Source organism: Ochlerotatus camptorhynchus, unplaced genomic scaffold (assembly GCF_037179485.1).
Source record: "Ochlerotatus camptorhynchus isolate MF236.1 unplaced genomic scaffold, CSIRO-AGI_Acam_v1.1 ptg000391l, whole genome shotgun sequence".
NCBI classification, from domain to species: Eukaryota; Metazoa; Arthropoda; class Insecta; order Diptera; family Culicidae; genus Ochlerotatus; species Ochlerotatus camptorhynchus.
In genome coordinates this window covers 827,539-842,893 of record NW_027040878.1, presented here as the reverse complement: position 1 = coordinate 842,893, position 15,355 = coordinate 827,539, and the positions used below count along the sequence as shown (strand labels likewise).

The window sequence follows — 15,355 nt, the reverse complement described above, 5'->3', positions numbered from 1 at the left end:
GGAAGAAAAAATATTCCTTAAGAATATTTTTTCTTGTGTATGTTAACGTTGGGCGCCAATTGTAAGTTGCGGCTTACTTGCCAGCCTATAGCTGGCCCGATTTACCCCGGCGGGGCGGCTACGAGCAGAGTACTTCCCCCAAAGACGTTCGGATTTGGATGGATTGTTAAGAAAAGAGAAAGAAAAATTGCAATTTAAGACGTCTATTATCCTCTAACCTTTCCCTTTTCTCCTCGTTGTCCTCGGTGTCACTCGGTGGGGCCCTTCGACGATAGCGGCGGCGGTTGCAGATCGTACTGCTTTACGTTGGCTCCAGACACGGTCTGTGCCGAGCGTTTTCTCCTTCACTTTAGCTGCGTAGCAGCGGTCCTTGGCGTTTAGCGGGGGGGGGGGGGGATGAGCAAGGCTCCTTTATCGGAACCCCCTCGGCGACGATGGTGACGAATCACCGGACCAACTACTCGCCGTAGATGGTCCCGGTAGTCACCGCAGTGCACTACCCAGGCGAACGCTCCTTTGGTTCGACCTGCTTCGTCCCTCCTTGGCTCTTAACTGCGGTGGCGAGACTGGCTCTACTGGCTGAGCCACCGCAGTGAGGACGGTGGGTGTTCGGGGATCCTTGGGGTTTAGCCGGGAAGCGGAAAAATCCTTGAAATTTAGCTTCCCTTGGCGGCGATCCGACACCCTTCACTTAAGCTCACGAACCACGGCACTTTTCCAGAAAACGACGACACTTTCACGCGACGATGCTGGGAATTATCCCTCCAGCTGACACACGCCACGAAAACGGCACTCCAACTCTCGTTTTTACTGAAACGGACCGGGCAAAAACCGCGTCGACTTCCAACCGTGGCTCGTAACTTTCTTTTCTTTCGTACTCGCTGACAATCACGGACAATACAACAACCGCCATCGTTCTCCTGCAACCGTGCTCGAATGTTGTGCTGGTTATGTTTTTCGCCTTATTTTGCAGCGGGAGGAGAAACGGGACCTAACTTCATTCTACACGCGAGACAATTTTAAACGATAATTTTTACACTATATCCTAATCCTAAAAACATGCCTACACGAATAAAATCTACGATGAAAATAACAAATTAAAATATTTACAAATAAAGCAGTGGTGAGTATGTTGCCGAGCGTGCGACCAAAACAAAAACAAATCATAACAGACAAGGCACACGCTCATGGCAAACACGTTAAAAGGGTGGGTTATAAATTGTCACCCTAGACGAGGGTTACAAATTGAACCTGAAGGCTGCCTGACATGTGTTGATGTAGAAGTCCAAATTGTAGACGAAGCTTGACGAAGATCAACATGAACTAGTCCGGTTTACGGTAGTTGCACGTTCTTTCCTTTATCCACCCGGAATGCCTGGTGACAAATTGTTCATGTTTTCTTACTGTTCGTCGTTTTGAGAGTGTACATTTCACTCTCGGCTGCACATTCAATTCAGTTGATAAAACTTACTTAATCTAAAGTTCGCTTTTGCTGACGTGTTAAACATACATTACATACTTCACAACCTCCGAACATCTAAGGCGAAAGTTATGAATTAAACATTCATTAGACACCAGCCACCGAACCGACCAAATCGCAAGCAGCTGTGCAATCGAAAATTAAAAATTCTATCGCCCCTCCAGCCGAGGCCTAATGTACGCACCAAAGATCCGAGATTACACGCTTTTCCCTCATCATGTTGCACCTAGCTAAATAAAAATATGTATACCACGAGGAAAACGTCCAAAGTGTGCAAACAACAAGAAGCAACTGCCAACATGAACCAAATCGGTTGTGTATGTGGTTTTCACCGCGCACAGATATCATATTTTCTCAAGATTTGGTGCCCCTTTACGTTGGATGTGCTTAGAGTGCTGGGTGTGTGCATTATCCAAAGGGAAGATTTAGTGTAAGAAATGGCAGCGTGTAAGGCTTCCATATGATACGCGCCTTTTATTTTTTGAGCAGCCACATTGAGTGGTAAGAGGGTTCAGTTATTTGTGATTTGCAATTGCGAACTTTAGTTACCCCTCATGTTGCTTTCTTTCGGCCAAAACGACCGACCCGTACAAGACAAGCGTCCTTGGCACGTTCGACCGGTCGCTGTCGTCGTCGTCGCCACCGTATCGATCATCCTGCAGAGGGTTCGGCTTTCAACAAGGGAACAAACCTAACAGCATGGCACGAGGGTTGCAGATCAAAAATATTGTGATTTTTATTGGCTTTTTCCCTCATTTCGGAGCGCTTTCACCATTTCCCGAGCTCGTAAACAAAATCGATAATGAATGCAAACAGAGACTTAAGGGTGTCCGGGACTGCGAGCAGTGCGTTTTGTAATCGCTCCCATGCGATTTCAAATTGATTTCTGGACATTGAAGCCTTGCCAGTGCAACAACCAACATTAGTAGTTCAGTTAATAGAAAAAAAAGACATAAATTAAATTGGACACTATCTATGGCTATGAAATCGGACTTTTATTGACACGAATGACCAGGCTATTAAAAGTCCATTTTCCTGCTCTAAGGATTCCTCCCCTGCTGATTCACTGTCATCTCTAAATAAAAAGTTTCCAAATGAGTACCATTTGGACAGGGACAATTTCCTGCTCATTTCACGCTCGGTTTAACAGCCAAGCTTACCCAAGTACTTACTTAATTCCAACTTCTTCAAACGAAAACCGATTCCTACAAGTACTCAAGCATTTCAAATTTAAACGGCGGCGTGTTCACCCGCACATTTCAATCACCGCCTGCCTGACACACTGGTAAATCACGGCCTTACCGAAATCTGCTGGTCAGACGGAGTGAGAGTGTCAGAAAGCAAACAAGAACCACACTTCCGAACTCGTGCGCTGCTGTCGGTATATGTAATTTGATCCCATTTAAGCAGGCCTGGTCTAATGGTTGGATTTTTTTAAACGCCACCGCCGACTGCGATCGCTAATACGTAACCGCGTGTTCCGAAACAAAAAGGACAATATTGGTTTAGGAAGTACCCGCATGGAATGACATGTGTGTATGCTCTTTTGGCGCCTGTTACATGTTGTCATCCGCGGTTCCGTGGGAGGGTGAAGAGAGGATATCCAATTTTCGGATGTGTACTTCCCTCCCACTCGGGCTGCTTCTGGCGGCAATTTGTATCGGTTAAATAAAAGTGTTTGTTTGACTTGAGGGATGAAAACGAGTATCGATTTTCCGCAACGGATGCGATGCGACCAAAGGAGAAAATCTGATCATCATCTTTCGTGTTTCTTTTACGTGAGATTTTAATTTGGCTCATTTCTGCCCAAGCTCACGAATGCTTCTTATCTATGATTTAATCAGGAACTCGAATCTCGTTTGGTAATTTGGTTAATTTGAAGCACGGTACTCTTGTACTACTTGGTGTTAGCTGCAGAGGATTTTATTTATTATCGAAAAGGGTTGAAGGATCTCAGAGGTTTATGAAATTTCTTCAAAAGGGTTCACAAAAATTGTAGGCTGCAATCCTGAGGAATGAATGCTTCAACTTCGAGGCGGATCACCCAACAGAAAAGGAAAGCTGAATAATACCTTATAAAGGAAAAAAAATGCATCAGCTGAAAAGTGGCTTATTCAGCATTTAATAAACTAAAATTGTTTGTTGGGATATCATCTTCAATGAAACTGCAGTAGCTTTTAAGGAGTTCTAAGACCTGAAGGATATCCAGAAAACTTCAGAGATGTCAAGAACTCCTCTGAGAAGTCTGCAGAACTTTGGGAGAGTTTTGGAAACTTTCAAGAAAGCTAGCTCTAGAGATCTCCAGGGAAACTCAGATATCTTAAGGTGTTTTCTTTATTTATTAAACGCTGTCCAGACTGGAGAGTTATAACATGTTATAAAGGTTGTCAACTAATTGCAACACAAAAACCACCATCAAGATAGCGCTATAACATGTTATAACTCTGTAGTCTGAACGTACTATTATAGAGATTTTTAGCCATATGATTGGTTCATCTTTTAAGATTGAAAAAAGGAGAGAAAAAAAAAAATTGGATTCTCAGAAGGAGATTCCTAATCTTGGCTGTGGTACATTTATCCTGCTATAATGAAAAGGTGTAGACAACTTTGGGCCAACAAAACGGAAATACAAACAAGGAACACTCAGATATTGTGGTAAAGGTTCGCCTTCTTTAGGAAGGTGATGAGGGAGGCTGCTGCCGGGGACTCGTCGTCCAGCAGGTTCCGAATGCTTATCAGGGTTGCTGAAACTCCACAAACTCACTGGAGGTTTTAAAACACTCTTGGATCTGCGAGTTTAGCCAGCCCTCACCTCGAGTGAGTGGTGGCAGGAATATGGAAGAACTAAAGAAAAACTCCTCAAGAGAGAGGGAGAGTGAACTTCAGCGAGAGGATGATTTGACGTGAGGTGCGCTTTTCGAGACTCCGAATGAATTTTTTGTTCGACGCAAGAAGCTCAGAATTCACCCAGAGTGAGAGTAAAAGCGTGTGATAGAAAACATGAACATGAGTGGCAGCAAACCTCACTCTTATTTTATCCCCCTAGACTCACAAGCTCTGAAGCACAGTGGAATGACTTGGCACGAGATGTTTTTAAGACAGGTGGGCAGGAACTCACGGTCTCTCAGTGTTGGTGAGTTCTTTGCCGTTAATGTTCACGAAAATTTCACTATTTTGCCATACGGAAATTCAAAACAAAATTTTTTATCTGCGGATTTGGACAGTTTTTGACCTGTTTCATACGACTGGAAGGTGTATGCTGGTCACAAATGCCGTGCCAAACTGATTTCCTACGCAATTAATCAATTTTTGATGTGAATTTCGCTAATAAACACGAGGAGCATTTCAGGCATAACATTTGATAACGGCACAAAAGCATTTGTAAACAATCTTTATAAGGCCCTTTACACGAGAACCAAAGTACGCCCACGCAAATCAACAACATCATCGGATAGGGGCAACTATAACCTTTCCGAAAGTGGTATTGGTTTGCGTGGGCGTACTTTGATTAGCGTGTAAAGGGCTTTAGAAAGTTTGTTTACAAATGCTTTTGTGCCGTTATCAAATGTTATGCCTGATTTCTTATAGCAAAACATGCCATAACAAAATGGGCATAGTTCATTTTAGTAAACAAACTAATACTTCTTCCTTGTGTGTCACCTTTCATTCAGCTCCTAGGACGTGGCAGTAGACATTCTACTCTTCAGAAAAATGCTACGCTCGGCTCATATCAAACTCGCGAGTGAGGCTCCATCAAGCCTGATGCTGATTGACTCCAAGCCGAAGGCAGCCCGAAGGTCTTCCAACTCCGTGCAGTTCACGAGGATGTGCTCCACGGTGGCTGGCACTCCTCAGGGCAGCCCTCATAAACGCGAACCATCACATGACCTTACCGATAATGGTTATAAATTGTTTATAATCCCTGCTAAACTTCAACTGAAATGGTTATGGAACTTTACATGAACGTTTGTGTGATAAAGTTTTAACCTTATGTATTATGGTTTTTTGGAAGCGGACCTTACAAATAATGGGTTGTTAAGAACCATTACCATTCCAAATTCTTGTTTTCTCCATACATTTTCGGAAAGAGAACTATATTAGAACGTTTTTACTTATGATTTGAGAACATTAATGGTAATGGTTATGGTAGTCAGTAAGGTCCATTAATGGTTTTGTATTATCGCTCAACTTTACGTGGAATATATCGTGAATTGGTAATCAGGAATTTACAGGCAACCAATTCGCGATATATTCCACATAAAGTTGATCGATGTTACAAAACCATTCATGGACTTTACTGGTTACCATAACCATTACCTTTAATGTTCTCAAACCATAAGTTGAAAGGTTTTAGTATAGTTTTCTTTCCGAAAATGTATGGAGAAAACAAGAATTTTGAATGGTAATGGTTCTTAACAACCCATTATTTGTAAGGTCCACTTCCAAAAAACTATAATACTTAAGGTTAAAACTTTATCATTAAACGTTCATGTAAAGTTCCATAACCATTTCAGTTGAAGTTTAGCAGGGATTATAAACAATTTTAACCATTTTAGGTAAGGTAAATTTATGGTTCGCGCTTATGCGGGAGTCCCGAAAACTTCAGGAAAGAATAGACTTTCGGCGCGAAGTTTAAAGATGTGTAGTTTTTGGGAGTGGATACTAAGTGGTACTAAGATCTGTAAATTTTATATTATGTAAATTAGGAGAATCAGGAAAATATTGAGAAGCTATAAAAAGTTCCGTGAATTTCAGGGAAGTCCAGAGAACTGCAGTTTCATTTTAATAAGTGATATTCCCAATATATCGAACAGCTCTGTTAATTAATTGCAAGAACATTCAAAAAGTGCCGAGCAATTTTTGTGGGGTCTTCAGAAGTTCGTTGAATATCAGGAAAAATATTGGAATGTAAGAGATACATTCTACCAGGATATATCCACGTTTTTGCCTGATCTTTTGACAAATTTTGTACAGTTACTGAAAAAATTAAGAGTAACTGTTAATGTTTCTTCTACTACGCAGTAAAACAAGTAGTTCAAGAAACGAGAACAGTTAATTAAATAGGTCTATTCAGCTAGGCCTATTCTGCGCGGCGTGTGAGGTGAGGTGACAGTGAAGTGACAATTGTCACCTCGGGTGAGGTGACTCTCCATTTGATTTGCACGGAGAGTCACCAACCGGTGAACACTCGTGTTTATTTCAGTTACCATGGAGACGTAATTTGTGATTAGCCCCGGTCCCTTTCAAATTGTATCATTATTTATGAACGGCCTTATATTTGAAATCACGTTTCACATTCATCTAGTGATGTCCGATTTTCATTCGAATAATCGTTTAATCGATTAACGAACCGAAAAGTAAACTATTTATAATCGGTTAGATCATGCCGATATACGCATTAACATCTCCACAGGATCATCACCGATCGTTTCAAACATGTGCTGCACTCTCATTCGTGGAAAAATGGCAGCACAGCGAGCAAAACATAATCGATTAGTTGTTAATCGAGTAATTAAAAAATGGGACATCTCTGATTTTGGTGTGATTGTTTTGTTAAAAATGAGCGCAAAATTTCATCTCTTCCGAGGGGGCAGCAAAACCACAAAATTACCTTGAATACGGGGGGTTCTCATTGGATGAAAGGGACCGTGAAAGAAGACACTAAAATAGAAAGGTTTTCTTCCGACAGTTTCATCTTAGTATTCATCTTTGGAGTCACCTCACCCGAGGTGACAATTGTCACTTCACCATCACTTCACTGTCACCTCACCTCACACGCCGCGCAGAATACGCCAAAGCTTGATGGATGAATACAATTAAAGGTCCAACATTTTCATAGGCTACTATGATAGAAGTCTGCATCCAATGATTGCTTATAGCGAATTTGTTTATTATCCAGGTTGTAACCAGTTCTAACCCGTGCGAACCCGAGCTTATTGTCAGTGCAAGCCTCAACCCAAGCCAGGTTACAAAAGCAAACGTTCACACTGACATTTGACAGATAACAAGCAAATCGATCCAGGTTGGAACTGAATCAAAAACAAATTCGCTATTAGTTTCTCAACACCCCCTCTCAATCAATGAGACTCATTCCTGGATCCTGGAAACGATTCTTGTCTAACACTTTGGTGAATAAATCAGCTTCTTGGTCAATTGTGGAAATCAGCTTTATTTCAATGGTTCCAACTGCCACGTAGTCTCTAATGATAAAGACTTCTCTGACGTTTGTGATTGCACAAGTATTAGTGCAGAACTTTGGGTAAATTCAAAGGTTTTCTTGCACTAATACTTAAAATTTACCCCGAGTTCTGCACTAATACTTGTGCATTTCACAAACGTCAGAGAAGTCTATTGGCACTGGATCGTTCTTCTCCTTCTGCTTCCGGTCCTCCAGAACACGACTCAGCCAGATTGCTTCTGAAACCGCAGCCCTTAATGCGATGTATTCTGCCTCACTAGATGAAGCTGATACCGTTGCTTGCTTTCGGCTCGCTTATGCTACAGGACATACAAATACCTTAAAAATGTAGCCAGCGATTGACTTCCGGTCCACCAAATCCGATGTCCACTCTGAGTCGGCAAATCCCACACGCGGTTCCAATGATTCAGCTATCTTGAATAGCAGTCCCATGCTACTGGTACCATAGAGGTAACTCTAATAGCGAATTCGTTTATTATTCAGTTCCAACCTGGATCGGGTATCAGGATTGGGTCTGCTTGTTTTCTGACAAACGTCAGTTTGCTCGTTTGTTTTTAAATCCTAGCTCAGGTTGAGGTTCGCACTGACAAAAAGTTCGGTTTCGCACTGGGTTGGAACTGGTTCCAACCCCGATAATAAACGAATTCGCTATAAGACTAGTAGGTCCCGAAGAAACGTGCTCAACTTATTTGCTCAGCTCTGGTTTAGAGTTTAGAGTTGGAACTTGGCAAGCGAAACTGTTCAAATTCACCTTACCAGCAGTTCTTCACCGTTTCAAAACCGGTCATCTTCATTTGGTGCAACGAAGGTGCTAAGCTTGCAAACATGGTGCAATTGAATTTTGGAGATTGTGGTACTTGGGCTCATTTGCTTGGCAACGTTGCTTGAAGCTAAAAACAAAATTATTATTCAAATATTCTTCTCAAATCTTAACTGATTCAATTCTTCAATACTTACTAAAGCTTTGTTTACTCTTTGTGGTGAACTATGGATAAAGACGACGACAGGAATTCTTATTCTTGATTGTCAACATATCCTGCAGCTTGTGAAGCTCGACGAGAGGGCTGGAACGATAATGGAGTCTTTCCAAAACAGTTTTCCTCCTTCAGCACTTTTAATTCTTGCACAGCTTTGCTGCCAGCGGTATACACTGATCGAATTATTCGCCAGTAGTCGGACTTAGTATAATTTTGATAAAATAAAATAATCGAATCAATGTATAAACATTGGTTATGCATAAAATGATTAAATTTTATTCTTTCTTATTTTAGTAATATTTTTGAGTGTAGAACTAGAATTTTGACTAGAATGGGGTACCGTAAAACGGGGGAACATTGATAGTTTTTTAAAGTATATTCTAAATATTTTTTATAGCAATGAATGTTTTTCAAATTTTATATTTTTAAAACAAGTAGTAGTAAAAGTTTCAATTAGAGCTAGTTTTAGATTAAAATCATTCAACTTTTGCGAAAGACGGCGTTCAAGTCACATAAAACATCGCCCAAGATATAATTTTGGTTTTATCATAGTCTTGTAGACCATGATTTGTTCTTGAATAATGCTTTAAAACCTTGATAAAACTTGCAATGTTACTTGGGTATAGCGTTTAGATTAGCAATCATGTGTTTTATGGCGAGCTGATAGCAGAAAAAGTTTTACCCGTACCCTAGTTAGAGGGAACTAAATTGTGTGTAAATTCCCAAATTACAATTATGGTGAAAAATCAATGGAGTAACCAGCTCTAAATTTACCATTACAGCACTGAACTTGACCGTACGGTGGGGGAACGTTGTTAATCGATAGACTAAATTAAGAACGGCCTAAATACATACAGAGTGATTTAACTTTGAAATTCGATCAGATTCCAGGACTGTTCCGCCATCACAGACAACCCAACGGAAAAGATTTCTATAACATTTAAATGTAATCAAACTCATCAATGCATTCCCTCTATTCCCCCACAGAATACTACCAAAAAGACTCCTACTCCGAGTACAACTGCAACGAGCCGCTGCTGGAGTACGCCAAGCTGAGCGCCACCTCACAACTGCGGGAACGGGGGCCGGAAAATGCCCGCCTGAACGGTAAGTTCTGTTTTCCCTTCAAAATCTCATTTCGTCTGCACCTAATCCCTCTTAGATTTTTTTCATTTGTTGTTGTTATTCTATTCTGCGTTGCCTTCTCAATCGGACTTCTTGGGGTCCTTCATTTCCGCTTCGTATGTGTCTCAATATCTACACTCGTCTTCACTTTGGGGCTACTCGCGCAGCTTCAATCAACACACGTGGTCTTGTTGTTTTCCATCCTCAACTCATCGTGTACCGCGTTTGTGTTTGTTATTTCACCGATCTTTGTTTGTTTGTGCTGCTCTTTTCGCTTTCGTTGGCTTTTGGCATAGTGTATCTTTTTCCTTCCCATCTTCGACGGTACGTTTGCAAATGATTTTCCCTTTCTCTCATTTTATGATTTACGATTTGTTTCTATTAGTGTTCTGCAATTTTACTGCCTGTTTGCGAGAAGGATGATCAATTGCGTCTTCGTCGGTTGTCGGTTGAGGCGATCATTTTTGTTACCACTTTTTTTCTTCTCTTGTTGTTGAAATTTTGCACGCCACCCTCGCCTGTTGGTCTCTCTGTAAATATGCAAGCGATTGCTGCGGTTCTAAAAAGTTCTTCAAATTAGCAAATGCGAAAAAAAAGCGATGATAGTCCATCGTCGGTTATCATCATTTGGAGTGAGAATGCCAATTTATTTAGGTCTGGATCATGAGTTCGGTGGTGTTGCTTCAGTTCTGGCGTTTGCCGACACGTGGTATCGGATGGGTGGAAAATCAGCCATATGGCAGGCAGCAACCCTTGTCTTTTTTTTTTGCGGGGGGTGAATCTGCAAACATGACGCGTGCGGTAGGGTTTAATTACATGTGTACTTCCTATTGCATGGGTCCCGTGCTGAGCTGGTTGTTGTTTTTCCTTCTGCTGCTACTGTGACGCATGTTCCGGTTGTTGGGTTGGGTGCAATTGCATTCATTGCAATTGTCCGCAGAGCGTGTTTAGATAGAGGATGCGGAATGGTGATTTATGTTTTATCAAGCCATGGGGGCTAGCGTAGAGTTGGTAGAGGGGTGTTCAGGAACACAAGACAATTGATTTTCAAAAGATATAAGTTAGTTAGTTTTGTTTAGGGCAGTTTGAATTTCTACATCATTTAGGGTAAATGTCGGCTTCGGCACCCATTGACTGTTTTCGGCAATCAAAATTTAAACGTTAATTTCACTATGTTTTACCATCAACACACTTCCCTGAATGTATCCAAATGATTCTTTAGTCTTTCAGCTTCAATCTGATTATATTTGTAGGACCGAGCAATCCTTTTATGCCAGATTTTTCTTCAAATGAAGCATACGTAATACAAAATGGGGCTGATTTCGAGTTGCCGATAATAGAACAGCTGGTTAATACGCAGTTCTAATGGGAAGGTTGCCGAAGAAAAAGAGGCTGCCGACAATAGTCACACTCACCTGAGAAGTTAAGAGCGTTGTAAAAACGCTTTCAAACAGTTTTGAAGAATTCTGTCGATTGGAATGGATAGAGAAGCAAGCAGCAGATGAATTGAAACAAACAGACACGTCATATATGTGTGTGACGCTGTGAAAATGCTAATAGAAGTGCGGATGCTGCTTAGATTGACGAGAATACGTAAATTCCCCTATATGAACTGGGTGAATTTCATTAACGTGATTGCTGAAAAATGCACATCACGTAATAAAATGAAAATTGTATCATGTTTTACCACCACTATGATACAGAAAAAGATGCTTATTTCGTTTAAACTAGAGGTGGACAAAACAGCTCATCTGACTGAGCAGATCAGACCCGTCCAGCTCAATAAGGGGACCTGATTATTTTGAACACCTCTTCAGCTCACATTGAAATTATAGAAATTTTGATACAAATTAAAATAAATATATGGTTTTGGTGACCCTAAACCAATACAGCTATATCTTAAAACTACATAAAATCGTAAAATCAATCTGAACCAATAAATCCGTAGCTTACATCATTTCTCTACTTTTCAATTGAAAACGCCACTAACGCATCAATTGAACAACTATCGCGTAAACCAAAATTCACGCAAAATTGCCAAATCAGTAAAAGCAAAAAAATGTATGCGAGAGAGCTATACACGCGATGATAGAATTGACGCCTTTTCTCATGCTATGCAATTCAGTCTACATACAGATTTTAATGCAGATGTTAATTCTACAGCAAAATTGCTCTCACCATTCTTGGCTCAGATCCGGTTCCGGAGCAGAATCGTGAAGAATCGAGAGAAGAAAAAAGATCCGAAGAGCTTAATGGATCCGAGAGCTGTCATCCTGAACAGCTCTCAGTGAATCATTCAGGTCGATGATTCAGATTCGGAACTGAGCTGTGAAGTGGAGAGCTGAATTTCGTTGTTCGGTTATCTGCTTTTGTGCGGATTTTCCGCTCCCCCAGAGAATGATGGGAAGAGAGATGAGAGCACATATGTTGCAGCAATAACATCAGCAATAAGAGCCGGGAACGTAAATACATTGGATAATATCAGTAGACATTCTACATAGTGTAAAACATGTAAATATGTCTCTCACCCATAAAGTCGCTTGGAAGTTTGCTTTTATCGTTGATGCTATCGATCACATGTTGTATTACGCGTGCATCTTGGTTTACTCGCTGGCTGTTCAATGCGTAAGTGGAGTGTTGAGTCCTTCATTGAAAAGTTCCTCTATAAGTGATGGATTGAATGTTTTAGACTTGTTATATCAGTGAGCTGATGAGCTGCGGTTCCTAAAAATTAAACCGCGGGTTATCAGCTCACTTTAGTGAATCGAGTCTTTAGGCTGTGTTCCATTTGGAAATTTTTCACTTAAATTTAACACTAAATAAATTATGATGTTCGAAAATCCCTCTGTTGTTGAACGGCCGATTTTCGAGAAAGCATCTGTCAAAGTTGATTCCTTGTCTGTCAGAAATAAGTCTGCTGGAATAGCAAGTTTATTTGAATATTTTCCATCTGTCAAATTAAAGTAAAAATTCACCAAATGGAACACAGCTTTAGAACAGCTCGGGAGCGGATCGCACATTTCTAGTTTAATCTATGCTGACTTCTTCAGTGTCTTCATCATATTTGCACTGTTACGCTGGACTTAGTCGAATCTGCCATCAAGAAGCTGAAATTTACCTGAAGAAATGCCTTCTTGCATATCGAAGAGATGCTCTATGTTATCTAAGATTAAATAAGGCAAAAAGATGACCCACACATAATTTTCCCATATATTGCACATGAGACACCCCAATATTAATTATTACAGCCATCTGTGGAGAAAAAAGCGAAAAAATAATAGATTTGAATCAAACCAATTTACCGTGCATGGATTTGACAGGACGCAAAACGATGAAAAATAAGAAGAAGAGTTGTAAACAATATTCTTCTTAGCCTTCCGCGAGTTAATTTGAAAATCGGATCTGTTTTTTATGAGCGTTTCCTAATCATTTTTATTGCCGTGGTGTGAAAAGTGAACCTCGAGGTGAAACTTGTGGATAGGCATGTAAAACTGAAAAACGAGGCTACAGTACGGAACCAGTGAAATGCGGTGACGTGGGCTAACAATATAATGATAATATTTCGATTCCAGATTAGGTCGAGTACGTCGAGTACCGGAGGATCATTTTCATGATGTTGATACAGGCATTGAAGATTATCATGCTCAGTGTGGCCCTTCTTGACAAGGACATATTGGGAACCGAATAACAAAGAGCTCGGCTGGAGATTCATCGCGCTTTACGCCCTTCTACGGCTACCGTCAACGATGCGACGAAATCGAGTGTCCAATATCATGGTCACTGTTGCACTTTCGGCCCTCACTCTAATCGTAACATTCGTCCATATTGGTTAAAATGTTGGCCACTGCAATGTATGAACCATCAATTGACACCATAATCGATTTTGTCAAGGGCGGTCTCCTCTGGAATGCTCCATATGACGTGTCGATGTACCTTATCGTTGTAAGCGGAAATGTAAGCTTGGTATGGTTTTTGATTTTATACAGGTACGTTTAATTCCCAACTCCTGATTCTAGCCTTACATCAAGAAGATCCTGACCAAGTTCAACGTCACACCAATATTGAAATTAGAAACCAACCGTGGAACTGAACATTAATCATTTTTTGCGCTATTCCGGAAATCGCGAGACATTCTATGTCTTGGAAATGCAGTAGCAGACGCACAATAATACATGGAAGGGAGAAATGTAGAACACACATAAAACGCTAAATACATGTTGAACTTTAAAAGATACTGATATTTATTCGACGTAAGCAAGAACATTAAGGATTGTACATCAAGTGGTCTCACATTTTAATAAGCATTGATTCGAACAAAGAACGTATGGATACTGTGACTGTACAGTTATCTTATTGTATGTTGAGCTTCTTGCGTTTAGTTAGTTCCCTCTTAGTTTTTTTGTTCTTACGATTTGTTTTATCATCTACTTTTATCTTCATGTTCATGATCTGTAATTTGGCTTTTACCAACATATTTAGATATTTGTTGGCAACTATCATTGCACAAGGAACGCAAAGTACGTCATATACCAGCTTATCGTTATTTTTCGATTAGTACGGCCAGAAAATAGTTTGCAATATAGCACGCTTAACACCACGAACGCTTTTTTTCAGATGTGTTTCGAAAGTTTTCTCGAAGACGGAAACAATTTTTTTTGCAAAACTGAAACATCTTTTCTCCTGGAACGAACAACCGACTTTCTGGCTTATATCTCTTCAAGTCGAGTAGAAACGCTGACCTGCTAGTAACATCAGAGGTGGCCCTTTCGATGCATTCTCGGTGTTTCAATCGAGAGCAGAACCATCCAGTTGAGTAGTAAATGCTGCTCAGCTGATTAGGATCGGTGATATCGCTTTCGTTGACTTTCTTGTTACGGGGCCTTCGTTTTTGAGGTGCCTTCGGGATTAACTTAATTTTAGACATTTGGGATGTGTTTACGAAATACTTGCTGATGTCGGCTTGAACATTACCAAGCTTTTTAGGTGCAATCAGCTGGTTGATTACAATTGCCTTATATGCCGATGCAAATTTACTCGCATCTGGATGGTTGTTGTTGGAATTTTTCCAACGAATTACCGAAAAAAAGTGTTCAATGCAATCTTGCGATAAGTTGCGAGTTTTTAGAAATCCAAATCCATGCACAGTTCTCAATTCATTCCATAGATGTTCAATAGCGGATATGTATTGAATCCAGCCTTCAATGAAATAAGGAAGTCTCGATTGGCCCATCAGTTTTGGTAACTCAGATTCCTGTAAAATCAAAAATACGTTCAGCAGGTTAGCAGGCACAAGATTGCAATTAATCTCACCTTTTCCAGGTCAAAATATTCCTTCGAAATGAACCTGAGAGATTTAAGTCGTTGTTTCATTGAAGCTAAATACTCCCAATGCGGAGAATGTTCAAACAGTGGTCTTTTAAGATCCTGCAAATGTAAATGTTTACGTAACAATATGCATTTGAACATGATTACCTTAGTTACCTTAGTTTCTTTAAAAGACAAAGAGTTAGCGCAATCATATGCCTTGATACCTGCACTCACAGGCTCGCTTAATGTCTGCGTTGCTTTTCCAAC

General features: G+C 40.5%; 2 protein-coding genes across 3 annotated transcripts in view; both read left to right on the top strand.

Moving 5' to 3' along the window:
* The window catches only part of LOC135710557 (circumsporozoite protein-like), a 257,106-nt gene that overhangs the window by 70,709 nt on the left and 171,042 nt on the right, over positions 1-15,355 (top strand). The window lies entirely within an intron of this gene.
* The window catches only part of Nrx-IV (neurexin-4), a 79,873-nt gene that overhangs the window by 13,778 nt on the left and 50,740 nt on the right, over positions 1-15,355 (top strand). For both annotated transcript variants that reach the window (XM_065233142.1, XM_065233141.1), the window contains exon 2: positions 9,644-9,763. In XM_065233142.1, the coding sequence (XP_065089214.1) occupies positions 9,644-9,763 (120 nt within the window). The remainder of the gene's footprint in view (positions 1-9,643; positions 9,764-15,355) is intronic.